The 25,141-nt window shown below is 61.4% G+C and overlaps 1 protein-coding gene across 2 annotated transcripts in view; it reads right to left on the bottom strand.

Moving 5' to 3' along the window:
• Nucleotides 1-24,399, bottom strand: part of GALNT9 (polypeptide N-acetylgalactosaminyltransferase 9) — a 65,320-nt gene extending 40,921 nt beyond the window's left edge. For both annotated transcript variants that reach the window (XM_075996400.1, XM_075996401.1), the window contains exons 1-2: nt 23,760-24,399; nt 3,919-4,099 (exon numbers count right to left, since the gene is read on the bottom strand). In XM_075996400.1, the coding sequence (XP_075852515.1) occupies nt 3,919-4,099; nt 23,760-24,000 (422 nt within the window). In that variant the 5' untranslated portion in view covers nt 24,001-24,399. The remainder of the gene's footprint in view (nt 1-3,918; nt 4,100-23,759) is intronic.
• Nucleotides 24,400-25,141: the final 742 nt, after the last annotated feature.

The raw sequence follows: 25,141 nt of genomic DNA, 5'->3' as shown, positions 1-25,141 counted from the left end.
CTCACGTATACATGCATACACATGCATACACACATGCATGCCCGCAAACACACATGCATACACACATGCACACGTGTGCACGCCCACAAGCACACATACACACACATGCACACACACACACACCCTTACATCTGTGTGGGTTTCTGGCGACCCGGCCTGTCAGCCCCCGCAGGGAGGCCGTGTCTGACGGATGATCGGCCCCTGGGGGGTAAAGCTGTTCATGGAATCAAAGTCTGACAGTTTCACGTGGGCACAGACTGACCTCGCCTCACAGCACCCGCTCTCTGTGCAGGACGGCAGCCGCCGCCAACACCCGTCAACATCACAGACCCGACTGTCGGCATTTTGCCGCGTCCAGCCCCAGCGTCCTCCCGAGTGTCCCCAACCAGCCTGGAGCCACGCTCCTGACGCCGGGACTCAGGGATTGGGGGGCGGTCGGGGACTGTCTCAAGGTCACGGTCAGGCTGGGCTGGAGTGGCTGGCACTGGCCGGACACCTCTCTCAGGGTCACGCAGGGACGGTCCGTGTGAACCCCCGAGTGGGCTCCTGTGGGCTCCCGCCAAGCACGCGGTTCCTACTGTGGCCCTGCCCAGCGCCCGCGGGCAGAGGCGGTGGGTCCTTCCCGCCCCAGCCCTGGCTCACACAGCGTCGCTGTGCCTTCCTCTCTTGGGTTCCCTGACACAGAGGCCGCCCAATCCTGGGGTGGGGACACAGGATTCCAGAAGGGATGCTTCTGCACCGGTCTTTGGAAAACACAATCTGCCATGCTGGGTTATATGAGGAAGGTCAGGTCCTGGGGGAAAATGCATGTTCTAGAACAGGAGTCAACAAACTACGGCCCAGGGGCCCTGCCTGGCCACCATCTGTCCTAGCGACAAAGGTTTAGTGGCTCACGGCCACGCCCATTCACACGCACATCAGTTGCGACTGCCATTAGGCCACGAGACCATGTGGCTGGAAGCGTGGAACATTTACATCTGGCCATTTTGGGAAGAGGCGGCTGACCCCCCCCCAGAACACTGGCCAGAGGGGAGTGTCACTGGGCAGCTGACCACCTGACCCCCCCCCAGAACACTGGCCAGAGGGGAGTGTCACTGGGCAGCTGACCACCCGGTCCTTCAGGTGTCAAGGAAGCAGGACCCCAGGCCAGGCAGGGTGGCTCTCGCCTGTCATCCTAGCACTCTGGGAGGCCGAGGTGAGTGGATTGCTTGAGGTCAGCAGTTCGAAACCAGCCTGAGCAAGAGGGATACCCGTCTCTACTATAAATAGAAAGAAATTAATTGGCCAACTAATATATATAGAAAAAAATTAGCCGGGCATGGTGGCACATGCCTGTAGTCCCAGCTACTCGGGAGGCTGAGGCAGGAGGATTGCTTGAGCCCAGGAGTTTGAGGTTGCTGTGAGCTAGGCTGACGCCACGGCACTCACTCTAGCCTGGGCAACAAAGCGAGATTCTGACTCAAAAAAATTTTTTAAAAAGGAAGCAGGACCCATGTGGGCAAAGCTGGCAGGTGGGACCAGAGTCTGGCGCCTTAGCCGCAGCCCGACCCAGCTGGGGAGACGCTTCCCTCGAGAGGCCCCTTCCCCTGGCACAGCTCTGGCCTTCACCTCCAACGGCCCCTCCCCTGTGAGCACCCCCACTGCAGGAACCCGGCTCAGACCGGTGACGCGCAGAAGCACCTCGGTTTGCAAAGCTGCCGGGTCCCGGGTAAGCTGCGGGGCTTGCTGGGTGCAGGGGCTCAGACGTGTGGTCTGGGGCCGTCTCTCTGCCCCCTTCCCATGCCAGGCCCCTTTTGCACAAGCTTTCCTCCACCTGCTGGTCTGCAGGCGAGAGCTTTGACCCCCAGGATGGCAGTACCGGGGATTAGTGCCCTCTCGGGAGGCAATCCGGGGAGCCCCCTCCTCCCCTGCTGGGAGGGTGCAACCCGGACACAGCCCTCGGCTCACCTGCAGCACCTGGCCTGGACGTGCAGCCTGGGGAACTGGGGAATGACTGTTGATCATGCGCCACCTGGTCCGGGGGGCCTTGTCACAGCAGCTCTGAGACCCCCACCCCGTCCCCCGCCCTCCTCCCCTCACCCGACATCCCCTCTGGCTTTTCGTAACCCCTCCCCATTCCAGGCCTGTCCCCAGGGTCCCAGCTCCGGGGACACCTGGAGACACCCTGCGCAAGCTGCAGGTTCCCCACGGGGCTCCCCGGGGGGCCTCAGGGGAGAATTAAAGCAGTCGGCAGGGTTTCAGCGGGGGAGGCTGCAGTCAAGACACTTCTCAGATCTTTGTTCTATCCTAAATTTGAACGCAGCATCCAGCTCTCTGAGCACATCTCAGGATGTAAATAATTCAGACTTCCGAGTTTAAAAAATATATATCCAAAATAAAAAAAAATTAAGTATTAAAATAATGCAAGTTATTTGGGGACTTAAATATAGCACAGCAGATGGAATATGAGGATATAATAAACCTGGAGGTGTCATCTCTGTGCCCCACGGCCCGACCCCGGGAGCTGGTGATGACTCGGCCCTCGGGAAGCCGCCGCAGACCCGGGGCCCCTCTCTGGCCGGGACACCTCTGGGCGGTAACTCGGGACCATCCAGAAACCAGGGAGGAAGAGGAGGCTTAATTGCTCCCGTCCCCAGGGCCGGAGCCACCGCCATGGGCCGCTCTCTGTCACTACTGGGCGCTGGTCAGGAGGGCTCCCTCCTGCGCTCGCCCCGTCTGCCCTTCTGTCAATGGATGGAGACTCGACTGCTCCCAGCAGCTCCAAACGGGTTTCCACGGCACACACAGCTCAGGCTCGGGAGGCGAAGGGACACGGAGACCCGTCTCTGGAGCCTGGAGCCCCCGAGTGAGGTCATGGGGTTGCAAAGCCAGGTGGGGTCACTTCCTTCTACCCCCGAAGGTGCTGACCCTGCCCTGGCTCATCTCGGAAGATGTCACTGCTCCCTGGCTTGATGCCAGGGACCCCAGGGCAGTCTCGGCCCCTCCCCCAAGCCCACCCTCTGTGGCCACAATTGGAACCCACAGCGTCTAGATGGTGACACAAGATGGCAGTGAGGTTCATATATGCAGGATGTTGGGGCCAACGAGGAGCTCCGCGGTTTCCCAGCGACTGTCCCCTGTCCCTCCAGCCCCCCACGATGCTGACCTCAACCTTATTTCCCATGGGGAGCATGTGACCAAGGCTCGAGCAATCAGTGAACTCTGTTCTTAGGCTGCTGGCTGTGATTGGCTCCCAGATGGGCACATGACCCAACATGGGCCAATGAAAGCCATGCCTGAGATTATTGCTTGAATTGTTGCCGGGAGAGACCGTTCAGAGTCTGAATCTGTCAGCTGGGACAGTGTGCACCCCCAGCAGCCTGAAGATGGGGCTGGGCTGGTCCTCGTGTCCCCTGTCCCCTCCCCAGGCCCGTGTGGCCTGCTGGGCTAGGCTCCCTCACCCACTGGCTTGGGCTCCATCCAGGGAAACAGCAGCAGAGACTGACAGGTGGGAGGAGTGAGGGCTCCCCATCCCCTCCCTACCTGCCCACAGTGTCAGCAGTGGTTTCTTCTCTCCAAAATTTCTGTCCCTGCCACGTGTTCACATCTCCAAAAGCTCCAGCTCTTGCTGGGCCCCCATGGTGTTATTTCTGCCCTTTGTCCCCTGGGCCTTGGATAGAAGAGCCTCCCACTGCCGCTACTTCCTGGGTGCCCCGACACCCCCATGGGTGTCCTGGCCTCTTCCCATCCCCACTTGAGGAATCCGACAATTCCTGCCAGGATCTCGACCGACACAGGGGCCAACCTGGAAGCAGGACGATGCTGTTGGCCATCGTCCCCTAGATGTGAACCCTCTCTGGGGTACTGGGGTGCTGGACCCCGGCGCTTCCCGGAAGTTCCTGGCAGGGCCCTGTGGGAGGGCGGGGGCTGGGCACTCACTTTTTGGGCCTGTAGTCGGGGATGGTCCTGTCCAGGGAGATGCGGTTGCTGAGCTGCGCGTTGTAGCCGTACTCCTCGAACGCGCCCTCTGTCTCGTGGCTGTCGTCCCGCAGGGTGGTGGCCAAGCCGCCCTGGCCCAGGCCCCGCGGCCCCTCCACCAGACCCATGGGCTTGGCAAGGCCTGCGGGGAGAGCAGGAGAGAGAGGGTCAGGCAGCCCCGGCGCAGACCGGCGCCCCACCCCAGACGCCCTCGCCCCATCTCTCCCTAACTCGGCGCGTTGCATATAGACTGCAGGACCCCATTGCAGGACCCTGGAGGAGGCAGGGGAAGAGCTGGGGGGCCAGGGCGGGGTTCAGCGCAGGGTTTGGGGCAGCGACACTGCGCTGTGTGAGGCTGCAGGGGTGGATACATTGTACATCTGTCCAACCCACAGAACCTACAGCGAGAGGAGCCCGCAGCCAAGGGACTTCAACTAGCAACAATGTATCCAGCAATGTGTCAACTCCAGACTTTAGTGAACAACAACAACGTATCAGTATCTAGCAATTCTGCTCCGAGGATTGTGACAGACACGCCAGGTCAGGGGAGTTTTTGTAAAGCGCTCTCACGCCAGGGGACGCTGTGGGTGGGAACTCTCTGCTCAATTTTCCTGTCAATCTGAAAAGGCTCTAAAACGTAATGTCTGATTAATGTTCAAAAATATTAACTTAGGCCAGACATGGTGCAGGAGGATCGCTTGAGCATCGCTTGAGCTCAGGAGCTCGAGACCAGCCTGAGCAAAAGTCAGACCCGTGTCTACTAAAAATAAGAAAGCTAGCCGGCACGCCTGTAATCCTAGCTCTTGGGAGGCCGAGGCGGGCGGATTGCTCAAGGTCAGGAGTTCAAAACCAGCCTGAGCAAGAGCGAGACCCCGTCTCTACTATAAATAGAAAGAAATTAATTGGCCAACTGATATATATATAAAAAATTAGCCGGGCATGGTGGCGCATGCCTGTAGTCCCAGCTACTCGGGAGGCTGAGGCAGAAGGATCACTCAAGCCCAGGAGTTTGAGGTTGCTGTGAGCTAGGCTGACGCCACGGCACTCACTCTAGCCTGGACAACAAAGTGAGACTCTGTCGCAAAAAAAAAAAAAAAAAAAAAAGAAAGCTAGCCGGGCGTGGTGGGGCACACCTGTAGTCCCAGCTCCCCGGGAGGCCGAGGTGGGAGGATCGATTGAGCCCAGGAGTTGGAGGCTGCAGTGAGCTACGACGACGCCACTGCACTCTAGCTTGGGTGACAGAGCGAGACTCTTGTCTCCAAAAAAAAAAAAAAAATTCAACTTAAAAGATTGCAAAGAATTTTAAAAGATTAACTTTAAAAAATGGAAAGCAGTTGCCCACAACCTCACCTCCCCTGGAGGCCGCCGCTACGCTCTAACTCCAACACAGCGCGCACCACGGAACGCCACCCCGGAAGAGGAGGGCCGAACCGACTGACGCCTGCAACAGCTTAGATGAGGCTGGAAAACGTTTCGCCGTGTGAGAGCACACACGCAGAAGAGGACGTCCTGTCCGGCCACCCACGAAAAGCTCAAGAGCAGGCAGAACTGCCCAGGGCGGGAACGGGGCTCCCCTCGTGGGTGGGGAGGGGTTGGCGGGAAAGGCGCCCACAGAACTTCCGTGGCCACGCGGGGCCGGTGTCCGGGCCGGGTGTGCCGCGTGGGAGCCCGAGAAGCCGGGCCGAGGAGGGTTCTAGCTGGCTGGTTGTGCCAGGACGGTGGACGGGGCTCAGAGACGTCCCCACAGCTGCGCCCAGAGCGAGCAAGGAGGCGAGGGGAATGTCTGGGCCCGGCAGAGACGGGGCAGCCAGCGTCCCCCAAGCCCATCCAGGGCCTGGAGGTGGTGGGAGCTGCTCAGGTGACAGCAGCCCTGAGTCCAGGGGCGCGGACCTGGCTGTGTCATGGGGGGACCTTGTTAGTCACAGGCCAACACTCAGGTCCACATGGGTGGACAGTTGGCATCGCCCACGAAATCCAGACGCAGCCAGTCCAGGACCCCACAGAGGGACGCTGGCCTTGGAGCCGAGTCTCATGGCCTCGGGCTCGCTGGGGTGTAGACCTGCCCTGCTATTCAGAGCCGGCATCACTCACCTGTGGCCCGGGATGGGGCCATGGGGGGCTGCGGGGCGGGGGGCTCTGGGGTGGGGCCTCCAGCCGGGAGGGGAGCAGAGCGAGAGGCAGCCTCGGGGAGGTGGGTTCAGGGTCACAACCATCTGCCGTTTCCCCACCACGGTCCTCCTCCGGAGCCGGAAAGATCTGTAGCAGCTTCACAATCGGAACCCTGCAGATCCAACTTCCCTTTTAAGGAAGGTCGCATGCGGGGCACCTCCCTGCAGGATTTCGGGGCTATCTGCCCCACCGGCCCCCTCTCTTAGCTCCAGCATCCGCCCCTGATCTTCTCTCCGGAAGAATTCCTTCCGCAGAGGCGGGAGGATCGCTTGATCCCGCCAGGAGGCAGGGCAGAGGGAAGGAAGCCGGGGAAGATGTGAAGGTGCGAGATGGAGCCGCCAACGCCGCCCGGCTGTGCGGGACCCGTGGGCGGCAGCGGGCAGGTGGGACGGCCACCTCCAGCCTGGGGAGCCAGCCGGGCCCTCAGACCCATCCTCGCCTGTCCTGGCCTCCCCTGGCCCGGCTTCACGAGTGCTCGGCGCTGCTCACTGGGGTCGGCAGTGACGTGGAAGACCGGGCTGCACAGGCAGGTGTGGGTGGGACTGTGTCCTCCGGCCCCTGGGCACTGAGAATGTGACCTTGTTTGGAAACAGGGTCTTTGCTGATGTGTTCAAGGTCAGGCGAGGCCACCCCAGAGTGTGCCGGGCTCCGGGCCCCGTGCCGCTGCTATTGTCCTATGAAGAGGGGACAGAGACACGCGGGAGGGGCCACAGGAGGAGGAGGCAGGGACTGGAGTGATGTGGCCACAGCGGGGGGACACCTGGGGCCTGGGACACCTGGGATCTCCCCCTCCGCAGCTCCTGGAGGCCCTGCTGGCACCCTGGTTTTGGACTTCTGGGCTCCAGAACAGGGAAAGACTCCAGTGCTGTCGTTTAAGCCGCCCAGCGTGTGGGGACTTGTGGTGAGGGCAGCCCCAGGAGTGACCGCACAGCCTCCTGCCACCCACCCGTGCGGCCCACTCGGACCAGCAGACAATGCTTTGCTCAGAGCCAAAGAGAACCGTCACTGCGAAACAAGGAGGAAATCCCAGAGGACATAACCAAATGGAAAAACATACCACGCTCGCGCATGGGTAGAATCAACACCGCTAAAATGTCCTCACGGATTACAGATTCCATGCAATCCCCATCAAAACACCAACAGCATTTTTCACAGATGTAGGAAAAAATAATTCAATGCTTTGTCTGGAAGCAGAAAAGAGCCAGAGTGGCAAGAGCAATCCCGGGCAAAAAGGGCAAATCCGGGGGCATCGCCTTGCCAGACTCCAAACCACACTACAAGGCTACAGTAATCCAAACAGCATGGCACTGGCACAAAAACAGAGACACGGACCAATGGAACAGGATAGAGAACCCAGATATCAACCATCTACCTGTAGCCAACGGATCTTTCACGAAGCAGACAACAACACACGCTGGGCAAAAGAAACCCTATTCCATAAATAGTCGGAAATTGAATAGCCACATGCAGAAGATTGAAACTTCTGGGGGACTTATTTCTTACAGTCCTGGAGGCCGGGAGTGCAAGGTGGAGGGGCTGCACCTGGCGGGGTCTTCATGCTGCCTGGGCCATAGAGGAAGGTCAGAGAGCCCAGAGCACATGGGGGAGAGAGAGGGGAGTCTGGGGGGCCCAGGAAGGAGGGGAGTGGGGGAGGGGAGGGGCCAAGTTGCCCCCTGCCAGGAGCCCACTCAAGGTAGGATCTTCTGGATAGACCCTGGGATCCCCCAGCATCCCGGCTGACACCTCCAGCCCTGGCCCCACCCGGGCAGGGCTGTGCGGGCTGTGCAGGTGTACCCAGACTGAACACGGCCCTGGCTGCGAGGACCGGGCCCCCCTGCAGGTGGGCGGAGACCAGCCCCTCCCGGGACGGGCGGGGCAGGTGTGCTGGGCCCAGGAGGAGCACCCAGCCCTGGCGCTCAGCTCTCACGAGGGAAAAGGCCGCAGTTTGCTTTTTGTCCCCTCTTAAAGTTATCGTGGAAGGTGTCCGCTGAGCTGTTACAGGGAGGGCTCAACCCTGCTCTTAGCGAGGGTCTCTTCTTACGTGCTTATGCATTTATTTATCACTTACGTGTTAATTACATGTTTAGGATTGTTTACTGATTTCAGGAATCAAACCACTAGCTCAAAGATACAGGCATTTTTATGGATCTTGCTGCCAAATTACTTTCCAGAAGGTTCAGATGAGCTTTATTTTCCTGCCAGCAATATATGCTTTCACTCCTTTAATTAGAAAGTGCAGTTCTTCTGATTGAAAAGGTCATAAATGCTTGTGGAGGAAATTACACACACACACACACACACACACACACACACACATGCAGGATCACCCCGGGTCTCCCTCTGCAGGGAAAACCAATATCAGTCCTTTAGTGCTCCATATTATTTTTATAAGATTATATAGAATGGCTTCAGCTCAGTTCAATCAATATATACGGCGTGCGTACCAGTCTGCATTCTGTTCTTATCACCGCATCTTAAGCGTTTTCCCGTGTCACTAAAAACGCTTCACAAACGTAACTTTTGATGGCTGCAAACATAAAATGCCGATCTGCGGCTGCACCGTGTACTCGCTCCCCCTCCCGGCGTCTGGGAGACGCTCACAGTGCGGACCAGACGACGGGCCGTGAGCAGGGCGCCCAGCCAGCACCTCGCAGCGGGTCGGGGCTGTGGGTGGGGACGGGGACCTGCTGCTGTGCCGGGCGGGTGGCTCGGAGCCTGCAGGAGGGGCGGGGAGGGGCCACGCCTGTCAGGTTCCGCGTGTGGATGAATCACGCCGGGGAGCCCGAGTGAGCCAGACCCCAGTTTCTCAGACACGTCCTCTCGGTCCAGCCCGCGGACGGTGACGACAGTCCAAGGACAAACGGCGTCACCGGGTGTCCACGTTGGGGGGATGGGGGGCCGTGGGCCACTGGGTCGCTGCCACCCCGGGGGTTTGGGTCCAAGATGCCAGATCTTCTAAACTTTCCAGGGAAGGCGGGACTGCATAGGTGCATGTCCCTAAATACCAGCCACTTGTCCACATTCCGGGAGAAACGCCTGGCGTTAGACACACGCCGCGTGCGCGTCTGCCAACCGGCCGGGACGGGCAGGGAGCCCTGCCCCCAGAGAGCTCAGGTTCTGACCCTGGAGCCCCAGTTTGCTGCCTCACGTGGTCTAAGGGGCTTTGCAGCCGTGGCTAAGTCGAGGGTGTCCTGGGCTGTCGTCGCGGTGGCCCTGAGGGCAGTCACGGTGTCCCTCCACGCGAGAGGCAGAGGGGATTCGACGAGAGAGGAGACAGCGCGGGAAGGGGCGGAGACTGGAGCAAGGCGGCCACCAGCCACGGACGCCAGGAGCCCCCGCAGCTGGAGGGACAAGGAGAGACCCTCCCCACAACCTGCACGGGCGGCAGCCCTGCCCACACCTCAGCGAGGTCCGCTTGGGTGCATGGTCTCCAGAACGGACAGAGAATAAGTTTGTGCCCCTCGGCATGGCCCAGCCTTGGGCCAGATTCCATTGAGTCCTTTCCTGCCTGGAACGAGGACTCGATGCTCAGGGCTGCAGCAGCCGCTGTGCGACCGAGAGGTGGGTGTCACACGGGGGAGGGGAGGGTCCCTGCGCGACCTGTCCCCACCTGCCCTCCGGGTCTGTGCTGGGCTGGGCACTCGGGTGCACACTGAGGGCTGGCGCCTTCCTGGCAGCCGTCCTGCCCTCCCCGCCGCACTCCTGCACCCTACGATTGACTTAGAGCAAAATGCAACACCCCCCCAGCCCCGTGGCCCCAGCCCCACCTCTCGTTCTGCCTGTGCCCCCTCGCTCACTACGCCTGAAGCCCCAACCTCCTTCCTGTCCCTTCACACGCTGAGCCGCGTGGGCGGCTGCGGATTCCCGACTCGGAAGGAAGTGGGGCCTCCCGGCTCCCGACTTCTCTCCCAGCCGCTGCCGCAGCTTCCCATCTGTCGCAGCCACCGGGGCCAATTTCCGGGAGGAAACAGCCCAGCGGGGAGGCTGCCGGTCTCCGGAGAACCTCAGGGGAGACGGCAACATGACGGAACCTTCCGGAAGGGGGCGAGGGACGCCGTCCCCCAGCAAAGCCGCCCGAGGGGTTCGACTGCCAAACACCCGGGGGAGCGGCCCGCATTTTGGGGTCCAGGCTCCACCCTCCCTGGAGACCCCGAGGCGCTGGTGGCCCGGGGAAGGGGCTCGGTGCCAGCGCCCTCCCATGACAGCAGGCGGCGAGCCGGAAAACCACGGAGACTGTCAGGCGTGGACGAGGCAGGGAGCTACAGGCGTCCGGGGAGATGGCGAGGAGTCACGGGGCCAACGGTGCGGGGAGCCGGGAGTCTGGAGGGAGGAACCGGCCTAAGACCGACTTTTCCCCAGGGGCGTGCTGAGCTCTGCAACCCTGAAACTTCAAAGAGGGAGGAAGGGGCGGAAACCAGAGGAGCCAAATAGAAGACACTCCCCCACGGTCGGAGGCACCAGGCGCCCACCACCACGGGGACACGCCGCCCTGCCATGGTGTCTCACCACCAGAGAGGCCGGGCGCGGTGGCTCACGCCTGTGATCCCAGCACTCTTGGAGGCTACAGCGGGCGGATTGCTCAAAGTTAAGAGTTCAAAACCAGCCTGAGCAAGAGCGAGACCCCGTCTCTACTATAAATAGAAAGAAACTAATTGGCCAAGTAATATATACAGAAAAAATTAGCCGGGCATGGTGGTGCATGCCTGTAGTCCCAGCTACTCGGGAGGCTGAGGCAGGAGGATCGCTTGAGGCCAGGAGATTGAGGTTGGTGTGAGCTAGGCTGACGCCACGGCACTCACTCTAGCCTGGGCAACAGAGTGAGACTCTGTCTCAAAAAAAAAAACAAAAAAAAAAACCGGAGAGACCCCGGCCTGCCTTTGTAGGTAGCGTCTCTCTCCCGGTTGCAGTCACACCCACTCTTCCCAAACACAACGGCCAATGTCACTACAGACGGGCCTTCTGAGATTCCGGGGGGCCCAAACTAATGGCACGGTGTCGGCGGCAGGAAGACGGGCTCCCCTTCCCCTTCAGCGAGGAAGCCGTGAATATCGTGCAGGACACGGCAGTACCTGTGAAATATATCCTCACTGAGACCAACACGGTGTTTGGTAAATCTTCAAGCACAACATCGTGGTCGACGGATATGAATATTTATGGGGCCAGAGCGAGGGAGACAAGAAGTGCCGGGAAGTGTCCGGCAGGATGGGTTTCCCCGCCCTTCCCTGGTCTGTATGTAAGGCTCTCTCTGTAAGGTAGAAACATCCCACACCACGCAGAGATAAATACCAGCCCGCCCCAGGTTTGGGCCTAGTGATTGTGGGGGGACAAGGATGGGATATCTGGGTGTCTTGTCACCCAGCCAGCAACCTCGGCGTGGAGCTGCCGAGGGGGTCAGAGTGTGGCCAGGCCCGTCCGTCCCTCCCCTCGACAACCCGGTTCTCTGGGAGGGACACACTCAAGCTCCACTGGGCTCCGCTCTCTCTGCTCAAACCCTGACTCTGGAGTCCCCCTGGGGCCCGGCCCAGCCTCGGGGGCCACAGACAGGAGACCTCAGGAGCCCACACCCCGGGGTCAGGAGTGGAGACTGGCCCTGCCCCCTGGGGAGCCCCCGGGACCTGACCCCAAAGGCAGCGGCTGCTCACCTGGCCCCCGGGGGCTCCAGGCTCCGGCACACAGCAGGTGCTCAGCAGGTGCCTGTGGAGTGACTGCAAGAACTAACGGGGCTCCCAGTCAGAAGGAGACAGAACCAGACCCCACGAGAGGTGCCCACACACTCGCTCCCCCGGAGCAGCTGGACCCTCCAAACAGGCAAGAAAAGCCCTTCAGGGCTGGGCCGAGGCGGGCGGATCATTTGAGCTCAAGAGTTTGAGACCAGCCTGAGCAAGAGCAAGACCCTGTCTCTACCAAAAATAGAAAGAAGTTAATTAGACAGCTAAAAATATACAGAAAAAAAAAAATGAGCCAGGCATGGTGGCGCATGCCAGTAGTCCCAGCTACTCGGGAGGCTGAGGCAGGAGGATCTCTTGAGCCCAGGAGTTGGAGGTTGCTGTGAGCTAGGCTGACGCCACGGCACTCACTCTAGCCTGGACAACAGAGTGAGACTCTGTCTCACAAAAAGAAAAAGAAATAGTGGCCAATGCTCCGTCCTCCCCGAGCACTGGCATTGCTACAAAACCTCTGGCTTTCCCTCCTTCGACAGTCTGGGGACGGCCCAGACGTGAGCACCGGTATTGTTCCACTTCACAGATGGAGAAACCAAGGCCGCTGAGCAGCCCCGCCCCCCACCACCACCACCACCGAGGCTGTGTGAGGGGCAGGCGGTGGGGCCAGGGCCGGGCGTCCGGCCCACACCCGAACCTCAACACTCTGCTCCCACCGATTCAGATAATCTTGTCAGCGTCCCCTCCCCCCATCCCCCCCCCAAGTGCTCAAGCACTCGGAATATTAACGGGCATTTTCCCGCAATTTTCTCAAAACAGTGTGAAAATAGTCCCTTGTGGAACCCAGACCCTGACTGTTATTTTCTGACTTGGAAATAAAATCAAAGCGTGCTGGGTTTCAGATTGGGACGACACACAGAGGTCATTTGACTGCGCTATTCTGTTGAAAATAAAAATAGTCCCTCTCTGCTGTGAGGCGCAGGAGAGGTGGCAGCCCAAGCACGGAGCTGGCCAGGCCGCGTCCTCCCGGCCAGTCTCTGCGGGAGGCGGTCGGGCAGTGCCTGGGCTCCAATCCCACCCCGACCCCCCCAACTGTTTGCCCGGGCTAGGTCCTGCCTCCGTGGGTGGCCCAGAGGACCAGGTGCGCCGGACTCCTCGGGGCTCAGAACACATCACACATCCTCCTCCTTAGCTCTCGGGGGTCGGGGGGGGGGGCTAAACTCACAGCTCATGGACGCAGTGAGCGTTGCAGGGGAGAAAGCGCATGCCTCGAATCGTGGTTTGGGCGAGGCAAAGTCATAACATGTGACCAAAATGCTTGTACCCCCATAATATCCTGAAATAAAAAGGAAAAAAAAAAAGGCAGGGCGAGGTGGCTCAAGCCTGTCATCCCAGCACTCTGGGAGGCCGAGGCCAGAGGATCGCTCAAGGTCAGGAGTTCGAGACCAGCCTGAGCAAGAGGGAGACCCCGTCTCTTCTATAAATAGAAAGAAAATTAATTGGCCAACTAAAATATATAGAAAAAATTAGCCGGGCATGGTGGCACATGCCTGTAGTCCCAGCTACTCGGGAGGCTGAGGCAGGAGGATGGCTTAAGCCCAGGAGTTTGAGGTTGCTGTGAGCTAGGCTGACGCCACGGCACTCACTCTAGCCCGGGTGACAGAGTAAGACTCTGTCTCAAAAAAGAAAAACAGGGCGGGAGTCAAATGGCCCCAGGGAAAACCAGCTCCACACTGGGACTGTAGGGCACCTGCCCTGGGTCTCCATGAGAGACCAGAAGGGGCATTCGGAGAGTGGAAGGAGGGCAGGCTTTCACCCTGAAAATGGAGCAGGGTCGGGGGCCAAGGTGGAGGCCACACAGCTACCCTCCCCAGCCACGCTCGGGCCTTATTCGTCTCTCCCCCCACCCCCCCAGGAGAAGCCCACACAGGCAGGACCCTGACAGGCAGACTGGAGTGACCTGGTCCCAGCCGGTCCCCTGGAGGCCCAGGCACAAGGCTGGTCCTCGGCCCTCAGAGCCTCTCCCGGCTCCCGGACTCCAGTGAAAGGGGTGCCACGCTGGGCAGACGTGGGCCCTGCTCCCCACCGTGCAGCGCCCCCCCCCCCAAGCCAGGCCCAGCGTGTCCGTGTTCTGAAGGGAAGCAGATTAACAAACAGCTGAAGGAACTTTCTTTTTAAAAATCTATTGCGTGCTATATCTGTGCTAAAAAAGGAACGAGAAAAGGAAGGTGCTTTGCAGTTCTCAGCCTCAGCTGACCTTGTTTCCCGCCCCGCTGGGGAAAGGGTGGGCGCGGCCTCCTGCGCACCTCCTCCCCCCCCCCCCCCCCCCCGCCAAGGGCCGCAGCCCCCCACCCCACTGGACAGGACGGGGTCTGACCCTCCGTCCCTTCCTCCCGCCATGGGATTCCCCAAGGCGCCCACAAGGCGGCCTTGGCACTCTGCCATCTCAGACGCGCCTCCGCCCAGCCCCCGGGCCGCTCGGGCCCATCTCCGCTCTCCCCGGGGGCCCGTCCTGCCCTGGGGACGGCCAGCAAGATGCGGAGACACTCTGGCAACCACACCGGGCTGGGGCGGGAGTGACCAGCACCCCAAGGGGGAGGCCAGGGTGCTGCCTGGGACGGCCCGGCCACCCCGCCGCACGGCGCCCCAGCAGAGGCCCCGACAGTGCTGGGAGGAGCAGCTTGGTTCGGCCGCAGGGCACCCCGAAAAAGGACTGCCCACGTTTGCCATGTCTAACTTTTCACCCCGCTGCCCCATCTCCGCCTGCACCGGCCACACCAAGGTCACCTCAGCACTAAGCCCGTGTCCCCCGGGGCTGCTGCGAGCAGCTGGCCTGTCGGTCGCCTGGCCCTCACGGCTGCTGCCTCTCAGCCACGTGCCCTGCTCCAGGTGCTTCCACTTGGGTCCTCGCTGCCCAGCACCCTGGGCTCAGGCCGGGGACTTGTCTCTTCCCAGCACCCTGGGCTCAGGCCGGGGACTTGTCTCTTCCCGGCCACACTTACTGCTCGTCGGGGCTCGTGACTCCCGACGGCACCTGCGGCTGCCGACCCCCACGAGTGTTCGCTGTAACCCTGACGGCAGCTCAGACAACCCCGGGCCCTGCAGCCTCTCCGTCCTCCCAGGCCCAGAGTGTGTCCTCCCACCTCGGCCCAACACCACCAGCCGCCACCAGGTGCCCACCAGCCCACCCTGGCCATGCCCTGGTCCTGGCAGCTGCCGTCCACCCTGTGGGCCGGGGTGACACTCGGTGGTCAAAGCCCTCAGTGGTCAGCAGTAGCAATGTCTTTTTTTTTTTTGAGACGGAGTCTCACTCTGTTACCCAGGCTAGAGTGCCGTGGCGTCAGCCTAGCTCACAGCAACCTCCAACTCCTGGGCTCTAGCGATCCTCCTGCCTCAGCCTCCCGAGTAGCTGGGACTACAGGCATGCGCCACCATGCCCGGCCAATTTTTTAGTTGTTTGGCTAATTTCTTTCTATTTATAGTAGAGACGGGATCTTGCTCTTGCTCAGGCTGGTCTCCAACTCCTGACCTTGAGCGATCCTCCCGCCTCAGCCTCCCAGAGTGCTACGATGACAGGCATGAGCCACCGCGCCCGGCCAAGGAGCAATGTCTTAATGCAACATCAAAGCATACGAGTGACGCAAAACACCCACCAGGAACAAAATACCAACCTTGCCAGGGGAGAGGAGCCCGGTGGCAAACTGGGTTTACGTGAGGAGCAAATGGCCACGTAGATCCATGAGATTCTGCCTTTACTCAAACAGACAGAGGCCTGCAGTCTGCAAGGACTGGGCCTGTCAGAGCCGATTCCTGCCCCGGAAGGTACCGTGGCCTGTGATCTAGTCGCAGAGCCCCCCAACCCCCGCAGAAGGCTCCAGGAGGGGCCACGTGTTTGCATGAAGAGGCCCCCACTCCCGGCTCCCTCACCCTCTCTCCACAAGGTGTCCTGTCCTATGTCCACACGTGGGCAGCCGTCGTGGGCATCCACGGGCCGTGGGTTTGGCGTGGTCTGCAGGGACGGGGTCGTGGGAGCCACCGCTCGGATCTGGGCGCTTCCAGGGGAGGCAGCGGCCGGAGGCTGGGCGGGGAGGTGCGTGCGGCCAAGTTTATTGAGCCACCGTCGGACTCGTGGCCTGGCTTCCGTGCTGCAAGACAACGTGGCTCTTCAGCACCTTTTATTAACAACCCAGAAAACGAGTTTCTCCTCTGTGTGAACGGCAGCTAGCGGGGGGGATCGCCAGAATTGCGTCGACAGCAGACAACCACTCCGCTCCGTGGTCCGGAAGACAACGCAGTCGCCGCCACCCTGAGCGGACGCCCCACCGGTGCCCGGCTGGTCCGCCTGCATCCCCTTGGTCCACCTGCGTCCCCTCGCGGAGGCCCCCGGCTCTCGGTTGGGATCTGACGTGGAAATTTACGGAGACGTATTTTTGTCAAGTTTCCAGCCAATGAAGGATAAACTGTCCTTTCAGAAAACAGTTCCAAGATGATGAAATATGCAGATTGCTGAGCTGAATTGCAAATGCAATCACTTAGCCCCGGCATACTCCAGAGTCGGGGATCACCGCCCGGCACGAATGATTCCTGGAAGCTCGGGGCCCACCGGGTGCTCGGACAGACATCTGCGGACACGCCCGGCTCTGCTGCCCCCCCTCCCCTGGGAAATAACCTGAGAGACGCTTGTCAAACTCGTCTCCCCCGGGACCGGAGGAATGTGCGGTTCTGCAGAGCGTATCCTGGATGCTGAGGTCTCAGTTGTTTCCACGGTCTGTGGTCGGATGGGGTCGGAGTCCTCCCTCGGGGACGGGGTGGCCCCTCAGGCTGAGCAGCGCAGGAGGGGAGGAGAAAAAACCTCAGAACCGAAATGTCCTCAGGGTCCTCGGGTGGAGTGAGACACAGGCTTCGCCAAGAGCCAGGTGCACAGGAGTCGGAGGAGGGAAAAGCCAGCCCTGGCAAACATCCACGAACCTGGCCGCGTGGCCAGCAGAGGTCGTGGTGCCCCGACTGGGGACCTTCACTATTTTCCCACTTTTTGCAGTAATTCGGCAGTGATGGCGAGAGCTGCAAAACTGAGCTGGGGGTAGGGAGGCAGACAGTCTATCATCCGGAGGGCCACACGGCCGGTGACCTGGGGCCGCCGTTCCGGGCAAGACCAGCCAGGGCCCAGGACGGACGCACTGTCTTTCCGGCCATGGACTCTGCCTGTCGGGATTCCCGACGCGGGAACATCGCAACTCACACCGCAGAGCCTGCAGAGGAGGCTGGAGAGGGATGAGCTCGAGCCGGAAGGGCCGTCTGGAGCCAGCAGTGGGCCGCCGTCCTCGGGATTAAAATTCGCAGATGAATAGGAAGCGCTTTCCGTGGTAGGAAATCACATTCCTACCCGGTGCGATTTCTCAGAGCATTTCCCAAATGCACGGCAGACGCCAGGAGCGCCTTTTTAGAAGCCGACACCTTCTCCACACCCGGGGGCTCTCGAGGGAGGCGTGTGTGTGGGAACAGGCAGGGGTGGGGGGTGGCAGGTGCTCGGGGGCCATGCAGGGAGCAGCCAGGCACCTCCCGGACCCTCCCCTGCCCTGGCTGCGGCCCCTGCAGGCTCTGCCCGGCCTTTATTCACGGAGACAATGCCGAGGGAGGGGGCCGCCGTGCAGGGGTGGAGAGATGGGCTTGCTGTTCTCCTACAGCAGCACCCAGAATCCAGGCCAGGGCTGCTCTCGGGATGGAGGACGCCTGGGCCAACCGCCTGCCGTCGTGGCCAGAGGGGAGTCTCTGGACGGGCTCCAAGGCCGCCCTCCCAGCCGCTAATGCAAACCCCATTGTCTCAGGCTGCTGTGTCTAGAACCCGCCCCCCGCCCCCCGCCGGTATTGTTGTCTGTCTGCTCCTTCCCCTTCTCCCCTCCCTCTGGCCTCTCTGTGCCAGGCTCAGCTGGGGCTTCACTGTCCATTGCTCCTCGTGCTGAGGCTGCAGTGGGATTTGGGGTTCCCGGTTAGAGATGCAGGACCCACTGCCGTGGAGGCAGCCCCCCACATTAGAGCACCCTCTCCCCAGGCCCTGCAGCTGCAGACGACGCCCCCCGGGCCACGGCTCTGCATGTGGACCAGAGCCCCGGGGACAGGCTGGTCCCGGTGGGCGCCCCGCCTGCCGGCCGTCAGTTTTGGCAGGAAGCGGGCACCCCGTTCAGCGACACAGAAACACGGCTCACGCCATGAGACGGGCTCCCTTCCCGAGCTTCTCCCGGCCTCCCGATCTCGTCTGCCCGGTTCCGTGCTGCCACCTCCCCTTGCACACGACCCTCTCGCTTGGGAATCTTCCTTTCTAACAAAGAAAGGGCAGGACTCTGGTGGCCCAGGGCCTCGAGGGAAACCCGTGGCCTGGTCTGGTCCCCGCTATTTGTACAGCCACCTTCTGGTCATCGGCGAGGTGGTGATGGATTCATTCAAACAGAAACAAGGAATTGTTTGGAGGAAACGCTACTCGCTCGCTCCTTCCACAGATGTTCAGGGAACACCGGGCTCCGGGCTCGCCGTGGGCCTTGGGCGTTAGAGCCAGAGCAAAGCAGACACCCGGCCCCCAGAGTGAACCCAGGCCACACGCGGGCAGACAGGGCTGCCACGTGAGAATTCCTGAGGCCTGGGAGAAAGCAGAGACAAGACCCCAGGGCCGTGGGAAGGGCTGGGCCGAGATGGCCGAGCTGATGGAGGCTGCCACACCGGGACCGCTTGTGACCAGTGGCTGGCCGGCCACGTGGAGCCTCCTGTTTTTTTAACTTACGGGGTTTTTTTTGTTTGTTTGTTTTTGAGACAGAGTCTCACTCCGTTCCCCGGGCTAGAGTGAGTGCTGTGGCGTCAGCCTAGCTCACAGCAGCCTCAAACTCCTGGGCTCAAGCGATCCTCCTGCCTCAGCCTCCCGAGTAACTGGGACTACAGGCATGCGCCACCATGCCCGGCTAATCTTTTCTATATATATTTTTAGTCGTCCAGCTAATTTCTTTCTATTTTTAGTAGAGACAGGGCCTCACTCTTGCTCAGGCCGGTCTCAAACTCCTGAGCTTGAGCGATCCTCCCGCCTCGGCCTCCCAGAGTGCTGGGATGACAGGCGTGAGCCACCGCGCCCGGCCTGACTTAAGCTTTGAATAGCCCCGCAGAAACTCAGGTCCCCCCGAAGCAAGCCCCCCTCCCGGCAGCCGTCACCGCCACCCACAACTTTCCCAGCACTGTGGGCCGCGCCGTGGGCTCCGCTTTCCTGCCACGCGATGAGACACCCCACAGCCCTGGCCTTCTCTGGCCCTAACGAGGGCTGCAGGAGCTGGGCCGGGGAAGGTCACGTTGGAAGGAGCCAAGACACGTGTGTGGGTGTTCAGAAGCTGCCCCCCTCGCAGGAGACGGCCGAAACGCACACTTCCCCGCCCCCATCCCCGCTCTCCCCTTGGTTCCAGTCCTTCCTCCCACGGGGGACGGGGACCTGCTACGCCTCGGAGGTGGGCAAGTCTCCTCTCTGGGTGCAGAGCGAGCCCCGGCACCCCCTGGGTGATGCCCTCCCCTGCCCGGCGCCTACGACAAAATAGACGAGCGCGCTCCCGCTTGGTAGAGCCCCCACGCCACCCCAGGGCGGGGGGACCCCTTGTCACCACGTCCCCTCACGGGCCACTTGAGTGTTCTCTCTCCAAGCCGGAAGCGTTCGGACGCCTGGACGGACGGAACGGAGATGTTCGTTTCCTTCCCTTCTCCTTTCCTGAGCTTAAAGGCCCTCAGACTGAGTTTCCATAAAACTCACTGCGCCGGTTGCGCGCACAGAACCACGGTGCTGTATCTTATGTGCAATTTAAGATATTCAAGAAAGATTTTTTTTTTTTGGTCTATAAATGCTTTTTTTCCTGGCCTTGAGCACTGAATTTAGAAGCAAACTCTCATGCACATAGAAGAGGTGACTCCACTGTTTCCTTAATGAATGTTTTCTCCTGGGTGCTATGCATCTGAGTCTGCACACGCCACTTAGCAGTTCTCCCCCGAGGTCCACAGGACACCCCCAGGGAAGGTCGCTGCCCGCTCTCCCGGGGAAGGGTGTGGGGCATGTCCTGCCCTCCCAGCTGGGTGCAGACTGGGACCCTCCCTCCCTCTCTCCCGGGACAGCCGTGCCCCACCAGCTCCTTCCGGCCGGAGAGGGGTTTCCAGGAAGCAGTCGAGGCAGAGGAAATACAAGCGACAAATCAATTTTGTTTGGGATTTCTCCCCCCTCCTCGCTAAACTCGGCTGAATTAGTGTCCAGTGGGAACACCCGGGAATCGATGTCACATTTCCGGCACCTGCAGGAAAGAGCCGGCTGCCCCTCTGAGAAGCCTCTGCCGACCTTTAGCCAGAGAAGCTTCCCCGGAGTCAAAGGGGAGTGAGGGGCTTCCAGACGGCTCCCAGGGAGCAAACGCCGACCCTCGGGGACCCGCCTGGGAGCAGTGTTAGACTTCAGCATCTCCTGTCATTTCCTGGAGCAGATATTGACTGACGATTGGGTTCAGACACTGTGCAAGGCACATAGGCCCCAGAGAGAGATGAGACACAGTCTGGTCACGGGGCGGGGGGTGGAAAGAGAAAGAGAGAGAGAGATAGAAGACAGAGACAGAGAGAGGGAGAGATAGGAGACAGGGACAGAGAGAGAGAGAGAGAGAGAGAGAGAAGACAGAGACAGAGAGAGGGAGAGAGAGATAGGAGACAGAGACAGAGAGAGGGAGAGAGATATAGGAGACAGAGACAGAGAGAGGGAGAGAGAGATAGGAGACAGGGACAGAGAGAGGGAGAGAGAGATAGGAGACAGGGACAGAGAGAGGGAGAGATAGGAGACAGAGAGAGGGAGAGAGAGATAGGAGATAGAGACAGAGAGAGGGAGAGAGAGATAGGAGACAGAGAGAGGGAGAGAGAGATAGGAGACAGAGAGAGAGGAAGAGAGATAGGAGACAGACAGAGAGAGGGAGAGAGATAGGAGACAGAGGTAGAGAGAAGGAGAGAGAGAGGAGACAGAGATAGAGAGAGGGAGAGATAGGAGACAGAGACAGAGAGAGGGACAGAGATAGGAGACAGAGACAGAGAGAGGGAGAGATAGGAGACAGAGACAGAGAGAGGGACAGAGATAGGAGACAGAGACAGAGAGAGGGAGAGATAGGAGACAGAGATAGAGAGAGGGAGAGATAGGAGACAGAGACAGAGAGAGGGAGATATAGGAGACAGAGATAGAGAGAGGGAGAGATAGGAGACAGAGACAGAGAGAGGGAGAGATAGGAGACAAAGACAGAGAGAGGGAGAGATAGGAGACAGAGATAGAGAGAGGGAGAGATAGGAGACAAAGACAGAGAGAGGGAGAGATAGGAGACAGAGACAGAGAGAGGGAGAGATAGGAGACAGAGATAGAGAGAGGGAGAGATAGGAGACAGAGACAGAGAGAGGGACAGAGATAGGAGACAGAGACAGAGAGAGGGAGAGATAGGAGACAGAGATAGAGAGAGGGAGAGATAGGAGACAAAGACAGAGAGAGGGAGAGATAGGAGACAGAGATAGAGAGAGGGAGAGATAGGAGACAAAGACAGAGAGAGGGAGAGATAGGAGACAGAGACAGAGAGAGGGAGAGATAGGAGACAGAGATAGAGAGAGGGAGAGATAGGAGACAGAGACAGAGAGAGGGACAGAGATAGGAGACAGAGACAGAGAGAGGGAGAGATAGGAGACAGAGACAGAGAGAGGGAGAGATAGGAGACAGAGACAGAGAGAGGGAGAGATAGGAGACAGAGACAGAGAGAGGGAGAGATAGGAGACAGAGATAGAGAGAGGGAGAGATAGGAGACAAAGACAGAGAGAGGGAGAGATAGGAGACAGAGACAGAGAGAGGGAGAGATAGGAGACAGAGATAGAGAGAGGGAGAGATAGGAGACAAAGACAGAGAGAGGGAGAGATAGGAGACAGAGACAGAGGGAGGGAGAGAGATAGGAGACAGAGATAGAGAGAGGGAGAGATAGGAGACAGAGACAGAGGGAGGGAGAGAGATAGGAGACAGAGATAGAGAGAGGGAGAGATAGGAGACAGAGACAGAGAGAGGGAGAGATAGGAGACAGAGACAGAGAGAGGGAGAGATAGGAGACAGAGATAGAGAGAGGGACAGAGATAGGAGACAGAGACAGAGAGAGGGAGAGATAGGAGACAGAGACAGAGAGAGGGAGAGATAGGAGACAGAGACAGAGGGAGAGGCAGGGAGGGGTTGCAGGGAGAGAAGGAGAGGAAAGAAGAGAGTGCGGGGTGGGGACACAGGCCACCTTCTGCGAACACTTCATTATCAGCGTCAGGGAAGCTGGTCAGGTCCGGCCTCTCTGCCCTGGGAGTCCCTGCCTCCTCTCACCTTGAAGGTCGAGGCAGGAAATGTGTCCCCGGCTGAGCCGCCCTCGTGGTGAGGAGACACAGCCTCAGCGTGCTGCCAATGCTTTTATGTAACCCTCCAGCTCTCCCCACCAAACAGACCACAACGCCCTGGCAACTGCACTTCCATAAAGCTGTGTGTCTTACCAGGGCACACCGCCTTCCAGGAGATGAATCGCACTGCCGAATGGCCAAGTGGCCGCCTGAGCTCAACTTTCCTCCCCTCGTGGCTCCCGCGGAATTGCAGAGACCAGAGAAGCCGGGCGGTTGGGGGTGGGCTCGAGAGAGCAGCTCGGGCAGAGCGGTGCCAGGAGCCCCGTGGTGAGCAGAAGGTGGGGGGGGGGGTTCGAGCACGCTCCGCGAGGCTACCCCTCCCCCCGGGGGCTGGCACCCTGCCTCCCCTCCAGAGCTCCTGCCCCCCCCGGGCCCCTGGCTGCACCCCAACCCTCCCGGGAGGATGGCACTCCTGCGGGAAACGGTGAGATGACCTCATGCCGTCCCCCCCACACACACACACACCGCAGGCTGGATCCGGCGCCCGCACAGCCCCAGCTCTGTGACGCCTCCCACCTGAGCCTGCCACCGACACTTTCTGGAGGAGGTCTGCTGGGGCTGCCAAGGCAGAAGCCAGAGCCGCCGGCACTGGGCAGAAAGAGAAGGCAGACACACAAAGTTTCTCCTCCTTCCCCGCATCTGGGCGCAGAGCGAGCTCCGGGGGTGTGTGTGGGGGGAGCAGCAGCCGGATTCTGCTCTGCTGCATCCCGAGGTGGAAAAGTACTTGTTCTCCCCAGCTGCGGCCTCCCGCCCGCCCGGTCCTGCCTGGCTCCGGCCTGCACCTGCGGGGGGTGGGGGGGCGGTGACGCCGAGGCCCAGCAGAGCCCGGCTTTCTGTGGACGCCCCTGGGGACCCTGGAGCTCCCAGGCACCAGGACCTGGGCTCACGTAGGTGACTAACTCCCGTTCAGCCCCTGCGGTCCATGAGTCCCAGGTCATGGCCCCGTGTGTCTCCCACAACAAAACTTCCTGGGTGGTGTAGCCCCGACCATTCCCAGGCCGGGAGGCCGTGGGGGCCAGCGGTCACAGCGTGCGGACACCCTTGGAGGCTCCCAGGCTAAAGACCCTACCGGCAACCTCCGAAGGTCGGTGTCCCACCCCGTCCTCACCCACCTTCAAGGAGGGACAGGAAGTGGGTCCAGTCTGAGCCCTGACGTCCCACAGCTGCCCGGATCACCAAGCCTGCCCCGCTGGCTCCTGGGCCCGGGCGCTGCCTGCCCGCCCTTCAAGCAGGTGCAGAGAAGCTCAGGTTATCCTGGGGGACAAGCCTGGGTCATCGCTGGGGGTGTGGGTGGTTCGCTAAGGGTCCTCTGGGTGAGTGAGTGTTTGGGTGGACAGGATGCCCACCCAACAGCCGTCCCCTTCCTCCCCTTCCCTGTCCGCCAACGCGGCACAGAGGAGCCGCTACCCGTGCGCGGCTGGGCCATCCCAGCGCCCCAGTCAACCCGGGCTCCAGCGGCCGGGACACAGGGGGGCGTCCCTCGCGCGCCCCCGCCCAGCCCCCGTCCCGGGCGGGACGGCCTCTCACCATTGAGCTGGTTGTAGACCACCTCCTCCAGGTGGTCCAGGCGCTGCAGGATGGCCTCGCGGTCGGCCAGCGCGCCCGCCTTGGCGGTCCGGCTGCGCGCCCGGCGGTCGGCGCCGCGCAGGATCCGCACCAGCTCGGCGGACCGGTCCTGGAGGCGGCAGTACACGGAGAACAGGACGATGCCCACGAAAACCAGAATGTTGACCGTCAGCAAAGTTTTGATCTTCCTGGCCACCGCCATGAACGCGGCTGGCAGCTGGGGGCTGCCTCACCCGCGGGGCATCCCCGTGGGCGCCGCGGCCGCAGGAGCCTCCGCCCGGCCCGCGCTCCGGGCACCGGGAGCCGCGCGGGGGCCGCGGGCGGCGGCGGGGGCTGCGGGCCCGGGCGCGCCGGGAGCTGTCCGTTCAGCACCAGCGCCGCGCTCAGCGCGCCCGGCCGCCGCCCGGGGTCCCCGCGCGCAGGGGCTGCCCGGGGCCGCGGGCGCGGGGGGCAGCCCGCATCCCCGCAGAGGGCGCGGCCCGCCCGGGAGCGGCGAGAGCGGCCCGGGCGCGGGAGGCGGCGAGGACGCGCGGGCCGGCGGGCGCTCGCTGCTGTGCCCGCTGCTGCCCGCCCCGCAGCCACGGCGCCGGTGCGGAGTGACGCGCCTCGCAGCTCATCTGCATGCACGCGGCGCCCGCCCCGCCCGCCGGGACCGCCCCGCCCGCCGGCCCGCCGGCCCGCGCCCCCCGGTCCTGCCCGCGCCCCGCCGAGGCCAAGGGCATGCGGCGCGGCTGGGCGGAGCGCTGCGCCCTCCCTCCCACGACACCCCCCCCCGGACGCGGGGGGCTCCCAGCGGCCAGCGCGGCCGGACGGACCCGAACTTGGGGCCTCCGGGGTCCCTCTCAAGGCGCGTTGCTGCGTGAGTGGGCCGGGTGGGTGCTTTTGTGGGGGCGCAGGGCAGGAGCCGGCCAGAACTACCGCGGGGGTCTCCTGCCCACCCCTCCCCAAGCCAAACCCCGGCCTCCCTCCCCCCTCCCCCTCTCTGGGGCCGAGGACTGGGGAAACAGAGTCCAGAGGCCGGTGGAGGAGCCGGGTGGAGGCTCACCCGGACCCCTCCCTGCGCCCCAAGGCCCAACCTTGGGAAGAGGCCAAGGGCGCGTCCCCGCCTGGGCTGCTCGCGGGTGGGTCTCCGGGAAGACCCCTCCCCCCAACCCCGCTTCCCCCCCCCCACGCTGGGGTTTCCGAGCGGAGGGGGCTGGGATCCGGGTGGGGAAAGGCCACGGCAGGCCAGCGCCGCTGCCTACTTGGGTTCAGAGAGCCGAAGCCCCGACAGGCGGGAGTTTCTGTCTGTCGGGTTCCCGCGGTGTCTGACTCCGCTGGCATTCAGTAGGTGTTTGTTGAGT

Source organism: Microcebus murinus, chromosome 22 (genome assembly GCF_040939455.1).
Source record: "Microcebus murinus isolate Inina chromosome 22, M.murinus_Inina_mat1.0, whole genome shotgun sequence".
Taxonomy (NCBI): domain Eukaryota; kingdom Metazoa; phylum Chordata; class Mammalia; order Primates; family Cheirogaleidae; genus Microcebus; species Microcebus murinus.
Note: the sequence above shows the minus strand (reverse complement) of the source record. Positions and strands in the feature narration are given on the sequence as shown.